At 38.1% G+C, this 11,367-nt stretch overlaps 1 protein-coding gene across 1 annotated transcript in view; it reads right to left on the reverse strand.

Moving 5' to 3' along the window:
• Positions 1 to 240: 240 nt before the first annotated feature.
• Positions 241 to 11,367, reverse strand: part of COL11A1 (collagen type XI alpha 1 chain) — a 123,737-nt gene continuing 112,610 nt past the window's right edge. The window contains 11 exon segments of the mRNA XM_031057870.1: positions 241 to 1,988; positions 3,677 to 3,910; positions 4,568 to 4,636; positions 5,417 to 5,529; positions 7,176 to 7,425; positions 8,244 to 8,297; positions 8,407 to 8,442; positions 8,532 to 8,585; positions 9,191 to 9,298; positions 10,155 to 10,208; positions 11,239 to 11,324. Of these exon segments, the coding sequence (XP_030913730.1) occupies positions 1,842 to 1,988; positions 3,677 to 3,910; positions 4,568 to 4,636; positions 5,417 to 5,529; positions 7,176 to 7,425; positions 8,244 to 8,297; positions 8,407 to 8,442; positions 8,532 to 8,585; positions 9,191 to 9,298; positions 10,155 to 10,208; positions 11,239 to 11,324 (1,205 nt within the window). The 3' untranslated portion in view covers positions 241 to 1,841.

An 11,367-nucleotide genomic window follows, 5' to 3' on the forward strand; every position in this document is an offset into this window, starting at 1 on the left:
TCTGGAGTGCTGGAGCTAAAATCCATACCAACCATGTGTGAACTTATCCTTGCTGCCTACTGCCAATGGCCAGATCAGCACCTTCTCTGTTAGCCCTTCTCTTCCCAGTGCTGTTGCCCAGTGCTTGCCAGCACATGTAGTAACATTCCTTTTTTTCAAGCCTGGATGGTCTGGAAGCAGAATAAAATTACAGTAATGACAGTGGGTGCATTTTGGACATTGAAACAAGAGAATGACCAATCCAGATAAACAAGACTTGATTTTATTAATAAAATTTGTATTTCCCTCTTTGAGGTGACAGTTACAAACTTTGGTTCAAAAATAAAAGAAAATATGAACAGCAAGAAGTTGACTTTTGGAATCTCACTTTTACATGTATAAACGTGCATAAGAAAATACCAGTTGGAAACGAGCCAGCAGAAACTAGTACTATTTAATTTAACAATTTATAAGAAATAGAAACAAACATTTCTTTTCAAGTCTTACATATATTATGAAAAATAATTACAAAAGGATTTGTGTTGTAAAGCTAAAATGTAATTTCTACTTCCAGCTACCTGAATAAAATGTTCAAGGGAAGGCCAAACCATCATGTTTTTTGGTGAGCTTTGAACAATGAATTGTAAGTTTGGGTCAAAGACAGCTCTTTAGGAAGCAGTCCCTCCTGTGTTGCTTAGCAACTGTGTAGAATCACATGACCTAGACATATTGCATCCCTGGCCTTCAGGTGGAGTAACAGGAAGAAAAATAATTCATATTAATGGGACGGGCAAATATTGTATAGACTATTCTGTGAAACCTTTAGTATCCAGTTTAGGAAGCAAACATCCATCATTGCTTACACAAACATCTAAGTAAACACTGCAAAAATCCATAAATAACTGTTTCAAATCCAGCTTTTATATTTATGTAGCCCAAATAAGCACAATGGAAACAAATCCAGATGAGATAAAAAAAAAAAAAAAAGGAAAGCTATATGACTAATTTATTTCACAGATTTTAAACAGTTCTCTAACACAGAAGTTTGTTTTTTTCTTACATGTTTTCCCCACCCAAAAATATAAACTTGTTTATTTTAGGTATATACAGTTATCTTATGAAATTATGGAATTAGAATAGAAAATAAAAAGTCTGAGGTATAGCACCATGGAACACAGCACCTTTGAAAGTGCTTTCATTTCATCATCTAAATTCATTGTCACAGAGTGATATCAGCAGAAAGGAGTCGTTTGAGTGTGCTGCTCAAGCTCTTCCAGTTTTGCCACCTTAATTTTACTGGCGACTTCAAATAACAAAGCTCTTCAACAACAATATATACAAAGGGATTTTATTATTAATCAGAAATGGAATTGGCTTCACTGGCAATTACAGTTTTATTTTTTTCAGAATACATACACAGTATTGACAATGTAGTTTGTAATTGTAAAATAAGAGCCAGATGCAATTCAGAGACACATGCAAGTTTCGGAAGTGGACAGAGAAATCACAGTATAGTACTGTACATAGAATAATTACAGTTTATATTAAACACTCTCTAAACACCTCTTTGTTGTAATGGAAGGAGCACCATTGTCATTGGTTTTTTTACAGCACCAGAGGAATCCAAAGGGGGTGTTCCTGAAGTGAGCCCTATGTTGTCTGTCTGTGCCACAGCATCTTTGCAAAATAAGTTTAAGTCATGTGATTCTGGCCCTACAAGGGCGACGATTACTTTCTAGGTAAGACATACATACACAGCAAGACATTTTCTATGCCATCCTTACTCAAAACTTGCATGTGGCATGAAGTGGGTTGGTAGCACCAAAGTGCAACATTTGTGTTGATCTGATTTTGTCTTAACCTTAACCAAGGAAGCAGACAGGACCGACCTCAAATCCAAACTTCTGGTTCTGATCACCAAAGTCATTGATCATCACATCGACTATGGGCACCTGGTCTATTTTGGGAGTGTTGATTTCCAGCACTGTCTTTGCGTAGCCCTTTCTTGACTGTTAAAAAAGAGAAGAAGAAAACCCAGACTGTTATACCTCTGAGCATTTAACATGCTGTTGATCTTCATATTTTATCTCTGAAGTGTAGAATTTTGAAATTATTGCCCTGACACGCACCAGATATTGCAAACCCTAAATCTTATATTTTCTTATGATTTAATTCTAAAAATGTGACATGGAATGCTTTGATTTTAGTTGGAGGATGAACCATAGATTTTTTTACTTACTAAAGTAGGCCTATAAAAGAAAAATAATTTAAGATATTTCATGTTTTTTAGAGAATTCTATAGTTCATGTCTATACCATCTAATAAACAATAATATTGTCACAGCAGTACATATATTTCCTGTGGGAAAAAAAATCACAAATTAGTTCTGAAACAGAGAAGATCCACTTCTAAGAAGAAATACTGTAACTGGCTCACAAACTACTATTAGAGCAGCTAAGAAGAAAGTAATATTCTGACAGGACTGACAACTGCTGCACTTAGAAACCAGCTTTGAAGGCACACCCTTGCTGCCTGAAGAAGGCTCTCTAACTCCTCTGTGCATCACTCAGCCAGTCATCACATCACTTATCAGCACTGCAGTTCCTTTACATGGTCTTATATCTGCTGAGACCCCTTTCAGCTATACCAGGGTCTTGGAGTTCAGAGGAGCATCCAAGCTGACAGACCTGAGTGTTGTCAGTTTGGTGACAGCTGCAACTTCCAGCTCTCTCTGGAGCTCTGCATTTACCCTCAGTGGATAACAAAAGTGAAATGGAAATACAAGGCACACAGAAAGGCTGACATGAAGCAGTTGTGTATTAGAGCCTCTGATCTGCTGAGGGGAGGTGCTTTGCACCTCCTGAGCTGCATCTCTGCCTCAGGTGTTTATCCTGGCACTTTCAGGTCTCTAATTCTGTATCTCTGACTGCTCAGAAACTGCCTTCAGAATGCTCCTATATCAAACCCCAAAATAATTAATGAGGCTTCAACTGTCCCTTGTTCTTTTGATGTCTTTGTTTCAAAGAGTTTAATAGAGACTGTTCTGTTTCTCAGAAGTGGTAACAGTTGCTATGCCCACAGAGACCCTGAAAGAGGAGTGCTCAGGGAGCTGATGTATGCTTGGACACCTCTGGGGATTTTTAGCTTAAAGGAGGATTCTGAAAAGTAAAATCCAGAAACTTCACCTGGCTTTGAATATAGAAAACAAGAAAAGGAAACACAAAGTCACATATCAAACTATTAAATTAATTCACTATGTTTGGGTACATACATAGGACTTATGTGGTACATGTTTTTGCTGTATTCAATAACTATTCTATTTGTGTATACCTTGATTTTTATTATCAGTATATTTTGCTTATAGGCTGCCTCCTCTCATTATCTTTTTTGCTTCTGCTCTTTCCTTATACTGTGCTCATCACAGTAGCAGATAGTCTGCTACTGTGGTGCTGACAGCCTGCATCCATTCCAAGTTTGTTCAATTTCTTGGCTTGTGGTTATGTCTTTTTTGGAACATAGGTGAAAATTGAATATGGCACTAGTGTACTATGGTTAAAAATCTACTAAAAATCAGTATATGACAAGTGAAGTGTTTACAAAGCTTGTCTCAGAAGAAAGCTGTGAAAAAATAGATTTGTTTGATTTCCACTTTAAATGACAGGTGGGTTTTGTAAAGACTCTTTGAAGCTCTACTTACTGCACAGCCATCGTGGAGAGCTTTGATGTAAGGATTGTTGTCATAAGACATTTCTTCATCATTGGATCCTAAGAACCTTAGTGCTTTGTCATAGCTGTCAGAGGGTGCATCGTGCCAGGCTACAGACTGGTGACAGTTGTAAGTGAAATTTTGTCTGGCAGAGGCACTCAGTAGTTTAAGGAATGTCATTTGGACCATATTAATGGAATTGCCTTCAACATCCAAATAGGAAAGCTGGAAAATATAAAAAGATGAATATTTATCTGTTTTCTTTGGTACAATGCAAACCAAAATTATTGTTGACAAAAGTGAATCATATAACTGCCCTTAATAAAAATATCAACCAACACATAACATTTTATGAAGTTTTAAAGGTCGATACAGCTATGACTCAGTAAATAGATTTTCATGATGTAGCATTATATTTAGGATAAAGAATTACATAGCTTTGTTCTACTGGGAAAGCGAGAATTACTCCTGCCTTATAGTGTAAAGCAGCAGAATCTGTTTGGTAATTTGTTTTTAGTTAATCATAAAGTTAGTCAGCCTGCAGCCTCACCTCTGCATACCCAGAATATTTCCAGTAATCTAGACTGGGGTGGGGGATCTGTGCTCCAGCTGCTTTCCCAAGGTTTGGTGGTGAGGTGTGTCTGACAGGGGCCAGATCCTCACCACCAGCTGTGCAGGTGACCTTTGGGATTACTCTGGGACAGTACAGACCAGGCTTCTGCTGTCCAGGGGCAAGAGACCACATAGCTGCTGTGATATTTAGGGCAAAAGGGCTGGGGGTCTTTTCATTATGTAAATATTTGTAAAATTCCCTGTGATCTGCTGATGGCTGAAAAGATGGACCTGATTTGTGAATACAGTTACATTGCAGTGACAACTTACAAGTTTGCCTCGCTTAAATTCACTAAACCAAGATCCTGGGTTCTCCTTTGGCCACGATGAAATTCTAACCTGTGAGGTCAAACAGCAGAGACAGAAGTATTTGAAACATATGTTGACAGCTGTGAAGGTTTTACATTACTTGGAACAAATACCACACTAGATAATACAGAATGGTTCTTCCTGAAATCTCAGCCACTTTAAAGGTCTGAAATGGAATGTTTTTCTTGTAGAGAATGCCTTCAAATTAGTGACTTCAAATGGAATCCAAGAGAGAGTTAGTTCTGTTTGAGGGAGATTGTTGTAATCTGTTAAGAGCCAGGTATAAATTGTTGCTGTGAAGTATCTAAATGAGTTTTCACCAATGTTGATGCTAATGGATTCCTGTCATTTAGGCAAGATTTCAGAAAGCCTTCCTCTATACCATATACCTCAGCAGATGTAATCTGTAACAGTGAGTAGGGACACTGTTAATAAAGTCTTTTACATCTACTTTGCATAGGAATACATGAATAGATATAAATGAACCCACAAGAGAAACACAGGAAGGTTTAGCTTTTAGGTGACAAATACTAGATGATATGCTGTAAGTGGCTGCTCAGCTGTGTTGCATTCTGAAAGGTACTGACATGTTAGCAAGCAGGTGCACAGATTCCCTATCTGAAGTTGAAAATGGTATTTGTTAACTCTATGTACCATTTCACTGCTCCATTCAGATATATGTAAATGTAAATGTAATTAGAAAGACAGATACATGAAAATGTGGCAATGTAATTATCCTGTTTAGTTCCACACTGTAACAGCATAATAGTAACTGTCAACTGCCAACTGAAAACACAGATTGGTACTTACTCCTTCAGATTTCTTATCTGGGTAGATGCAAGTTTCCCCACCTGCTGTGAAATTGCAGTATACTTTGAAGGAGTCTCCAGAACAGCCCTGGTTAGGATCAATCCAATATTCCCCTAAGACAAATGAGAAAATATTTGCCTTATACAGGAGAAATGGTATTCAGAAGAGCCAGGCTTTACTGCTACCTAATGGTCCTCCAAAGTAGGAAATTTATTTTATCTGAATGTTTTAGGTCAGGGAGCAAAATCTGGAATGATTTGCATCCTTATCTGCATGCAGAGGAGTCTGCATGGGGCTTGCTGGGGCTGTAGCTGGCACAAGCACCTAAAACTTGCACTGAGAGGGATCCACCTCAAGCAAAGACCTTTTCCTCCTGGCTTATGAAGCTGCAACACCAGTGAAGGCTGGGCAGGAAAAGAGCTGCAGCCCATCCAAGGTCCATTCAAAGTCAGTGCTTTTTAAAATCTGCTATTCTAATTAGAATGATGATTGCTGTGATGAGTGTTCTTATCTTCAGGTGTTTCACAACCAGGGCAGCAAGTGACTTTCTGACAACTAGAGTTCTAATCCAGTTTCAAACAAATAGTGGAGGTTTCAAAGAGAAATGACAAATCCTTTCACCAGTTCTGCCTTCTCAATATAGGACACAGACAAAGTATTTGTGGGGTTTAACAATTCTGTTGATTTAGGCTGTATATTGAAAACAGTCTCTCCTTTCTGTAAGTCTTATCCCTGAAGAATTCTGAATTTTAATGAACACATTTGCTTTTATTTTAACCAAAATAAGATTACTTTTCTATGAAGACAGCTCTAAAGAAGAAGCAAATACCAGTAAATGCAGAATGCAAAAACCATTCCTTATTATGGAGGGTACTGAATTGTAAAATATGTACTTTTCGTATAGCACATACACTGCTTAACTACTCCTCAAGGCAGCCATCTGTTCTTATCTATCTAGAGTGAAAGCAATAAAATATTATTAAACTGTCAAAATCTATTTTTCCTCCCATTTAAAAGCAGAAAAATATTGCTTTGAACTGGGAAAAATATGCATTGCAATTGAAAAAATTATGAAAGGATGAAAATTTAGTGAAGGCTGGCTTTCATTTAAACATTTTCAGAGGGGTAAAATTATTTAGAAGAAAAAAAATAAAACAACAAAGAATAATAAAAATCAAGATAGTTCTTAGGAACACTGAGTGTCTTCATATTACTATGCATTTTATTACACTACTACTTGATAGCATTAAACAGCATCAAAGAAACTTCCATGCCTCTTTGCTGGCTGATCTAGAAAAAACAGTGCTGATGAAGTAGAGAAAATTATTGCTTCCAGGGCTAAAAGAATAGTAAAGTTTTTGAGAATCATTATTGAACTTAAATCTCATGTAATACCAATGCTGTTTCATATTGTTATACTACACTCACTACAAATATTTTTATGCTACACTCTTTCATCACACTCCTGTTTTGATTGTCCTGGAAATGCAAGGCACACCTTTCAAAACAACAACTGCTTTTTATTCATCACTTTAACAGGTTTTAACTCAAAAACCAGATCAGATTATGTATTTAAAGAGCTTTGACTCCTACCAAGAGAACATGTCTTACACTTTTATACCTGTAAAAACAGATTCAGTGAGACTGTGTTTGTTGAGCAGGTGTATGAGCCATGTCCCAGTGATGGATTGATGGTGCCAAAGAGCCCTGGCAAAGCCAGGCCCAGCCCTGTGTGCCCTGCTGTGCACTATGAACTCACCGTCTGGGAAGTCGGGGTGGCAGAGCTGCAGATCTTTGCAGGTCCGGGCTGGGTTATTCTGAGTGCCCATGGGAAACTTCATGTGCTCAATGTCTTGCTTCAGGGAATTCAGGGAGCCAAAGATCTCCTCCATGCCATCAGTATAATCCAGAATATTATCACCAGCATCAGATAACATATAGTCAGGAGATCTTCTTGTCTTCTTGGCTGACTGGATTGGCAGTGGCTGGATTACCTCACCTGGAGGGCCCTAAGTGGAAAAAAACATATCTAATTACATATTCTGTTAGTTTTTAGCAGAGAAGGACCACAGAATGTGGCTTGGAGATGCTTTGAGTAGGCTTTCTTCAAGGTTTTTGTTTCTTTATTTCAACTTTTTTTCTTTTAGATTCATACCTATGTTTGATTTACTTGAAGAAAAAACCAAAAAAGATTGTAAAAGGGCCAGACCATTGTTTTGGTCTAAACTCTTCTCACTACATTGATTTTGGGGATGAGTGTGTTGCCCTCACACATGTGACACACAGAACTGACTCACAGCTGCCTCCGTATCTCTGTTAATTCCCTCAAGCACAGACATATTTAATGAAAATTGAAAACTCTGGGTGTTTCCTATGATAGAAGTTGAAAATTCTCCACTTGGGGTCTAGGAAACTATATTTAATTTCAAGAAATTGAAGCACTTCACTCAGGTTTGGACTCTTCATTTTAGTTTGTTATGATATTAAAAATAAATATGGAAGCAGAAGGGTATCAGCAGGGGAAAACAGTAGAATTTTGTTTTCTGTGCTTCAATATAAAACATTAAATGGCTATTGCATGAGGGGCTTGTTTGGAGGGTTATAGGGGTTTTTTGGGGCGTTCTTTTTGTTTATTTTATTTATTTGTTTTAAGTTTCTTCTGGCTTTTTCAGTGTAGATACATATTTCTGTGCCTGGTGGATCTGTGTTTCCTGAAAAATGAATTTTCAAACCATCATTCATATTTTAGTTCCCAAACGTTATTTTCTACCCTTGTCAAAACAGGTTCATCATGTCAGGATAATGCAAGATAAGAATTCTTACTTACTGGAGGACCAGGTGGACCAGGTAAGCCACTGTCACCCTTCTGACCAGCAGGACCCTACAGAGTAATGAAAGGAGTGCAGTGTTGACCATGCTACACAATGTTTAAAAATCACACACACAAAAGCTAAGGAAAAGAGGATAAAGTGTATAGGAGAGTTACTCACACTGGATCCTTTGGAACCTTTGGGACCCTGGGGACCCTATGGGCAAGAACATATACATCTGGTTAGAGTGCATTTCACACAGCTTGGGGGTGGCTAGAACAGGAGGGCTGGATGAAATTACTTACAGGTAATCCAGGAGGACCAGGGGGTCCAAGGGGACCAGCAGGACCAGAAATTCCCTAAAAAGGAATAAGAGAATAAGCATAGAACTAAAGTATTCTACTGGACTGTGTTAAAAATTGTATCTATAAAAAAAGTAGTTCCATGCAGTGTCCAGCTGTGGTGAGTTTTGAGTTAGGGCATTTGCTAGAGGCCAAAATAGTTGGCAAGTTTAAAATATTAGATCTGACAATGTGAGTTGCTTGTAGTTGTACTTACATTAATTGCAGTGGATTGTCAGAGCTGTGTTTCTCTTCAGAGGCTTGGAAACCTCACATTTTACATAGTGCCCTAAGAACATGGCTTAGTAACTAGAAGAGAGGGAGCTGCTTTGGGTAATGCAATCAGTAAATGTGATGAGATTGCTGCTGCTACTTTTATCCTGTTGCTAACGTGTTCTGTGTGCATGTTGGGGTGTATGTGTTTCCTTCATTTTCCAAAGACACTCTATAACCTCATTTTAAGATGTTTAATATCGCTGTGTTTGTACAATGCCTAAGAAGGTTTTAACCTCTTGCAGCAGACTCTGGGTGTTAGGTGTTTAGAACAGCTTCCAGAACAAAGCCTGGAATAGACACTTCTTCTTATATGGCACTTGAAAGGAACATAAATATGTTGTACTCACTGCATCCCCCTTGGCTCCAGGAGATCCCTGTGGGCCAGGAAGACCCCGATCACCCTTTTCACCCTGTTCTCCTGGAGGTCCAATCAGGCCAATCAAACCAGGATGTCCCTGAACAAGATTTAAGAAAATATAGTTAACATACTTTGAAGTAAATGTGCTTTGCAAACACATAAATTAGACCTTTCACATGTTGCCACTGTTCCTTGTCAATAATCAACCTGAAAACAAATTATTCTAAAAGCGTATTTATTGTTGTTAGATGGTCTTTCAAACTTTCAGATTATTTGCAAGTTGTAACTGCTTATTCAGTGAAAGATCTACGTGCAGTCCTTACTGAAACCAGCACAGAAATCACAGTACTCTGGGTACAAATTGCATACCAGTTTTCACAGGTAGCTGCTATCAGCATCTCACAGAGTTCCACATGTGATATGGCTGCATAACAGCTGATCCAAGCAGATAAACAGAACCTGCAGTTCACAAGGCACAGTCATGTTCATGCCTCTTTCTCTACAGGTTTTCTCTGATACAAAAGCAATCCATATATTGTTGGGACTCCATAGGAAAGTGCTATCTCAGACGTCTCAACCCATTATTTCAAAAGAAAGTATTATAGCTGTTAAATATTTATATTTTTCTTTTAAAATAAAAATTGCCAATACTCATCATTTCTACTTGCTTTGTTCTTGTAAATCTGACAGTTCTCTTTATATCAGTATCTTTGGGATTCTCATTGCAGGGACCACACGGTCTATAGATTACCACCAGGCAGTAATCTTTTTCTTTCTAGGTGTTTCCAGGATATGGCCTAAAACTTCATGATGACTCTTAGGGCTGTGGAAGGTGTTTGATAGCATGGTACAATGCCATGCTGATAAAAACTCTGCTGCTTCTCTCTGCTGATTTTATACAGATTTTAGATTAGGCTGAAGTTACAAAGACACAACCAATTAGCAAAGCATACCTTCTCTCCTTTGGAACCTGGGTCTCCTTTCAGTCCAGGCAAGCCAGGTGGGCCCTTTGTAAAGCAAGGGAAGTAATGTTAAAGTAAGTTTTAACATCCTGCTCAAATTGTGTTTTCTTGAAATGTTACTGAAGGCAGTTTAAATCAAAGTACACACTCAGTGGCTGATGGTTGTGACCGATGACATGATTTAGAGCCCAGGATGAAATGTATGTTTAAAAAATCATAAGGATGCTACAGTGGTATTTAAATTACTTTATAATTAGAAATCTATAAAAGGTTGTATGAATAGAAATGTATGAAGCAGAGGGTCAACTAAATTCTTGATCTGAGAAATTTTTAGATTTTATAAGAATGGCAATGCTGGTTTTGTGTAATTTGTACATAATGAGGTAAAAAATGCAGGCCATGAAGTGCCTGTGCAAAAGACATGAATTTTTCAGAGGCTGTTAATCTCACACTGCACATGTGTCCATGAGGTGTAGAGCTGCTGCACTAAGTCTGTGTCTCCTCACCACTGCTCTCCTGGTGGCAGTGGACAACTTCTGCTATGGATAGGAGTGATAAGAGACCTTTTGCACCTGGCACATATTCAAAAATGCCATAACATTTCATGTGCGAAATATTATTCAGTGCTTATGCTTTCCATCTCCAGGATATCACTAGATGCAAAAGCATAGGCAAATACATAATTCATGAATGAAATGTGAAATTTCTAACCTTTTGGAATGCAGAATTAGACTTTTCACCTGCAGTGTGTTGTGCTCTACTGCAAATCAGGCTTCATACTCTCCTGGCAGCAATCTTTTGTGGAGGATGGGAGGGGAAGGAGGGAAACCTAACCTCAGAAACTTTTACATATCAACTTTACTGTCTTAAAATCCAAAATTAAGTTGCAGCAAAGCATTGAAAAGTTCTTTTTGAGCTGACAGGAAGTCTGTGCATTTGAAAGCATACAGTTCATTAATATACTCAGCTCCAAATTTTAACAGAATATTTAAGCTCTCAAATGTTAGAAGTGGGATCTTTCAGTGATGTTTTTGGAGGCTTCTATGACTGACATATGTGGGAAAAGGATACTCACCAGAGGTCCAGGAGGGCCATCCTGACCTGGTGCTCCAGGCATACCTTGTTCTCCCTAGAAAAAACAAAAAGCTGGCTTTACCAGAGTATATAGAGCAAATGCAGCATGTAAGATCATGTGTGCTCCATG

This window comes from Geospiza fortis, unplaced genomic scaffold (assembly GCF_000277835.1).
Source record: "Geospiza fortis unplaced genomic scaffold, GeoFor_1.0 scaffold403, whole genome shotgun sequence".
NCBI lineage: Eukaryota > Metazoa > Chordata > Aves > Passeriformes > Thraupidae > Geospiza > Geospiza fortis.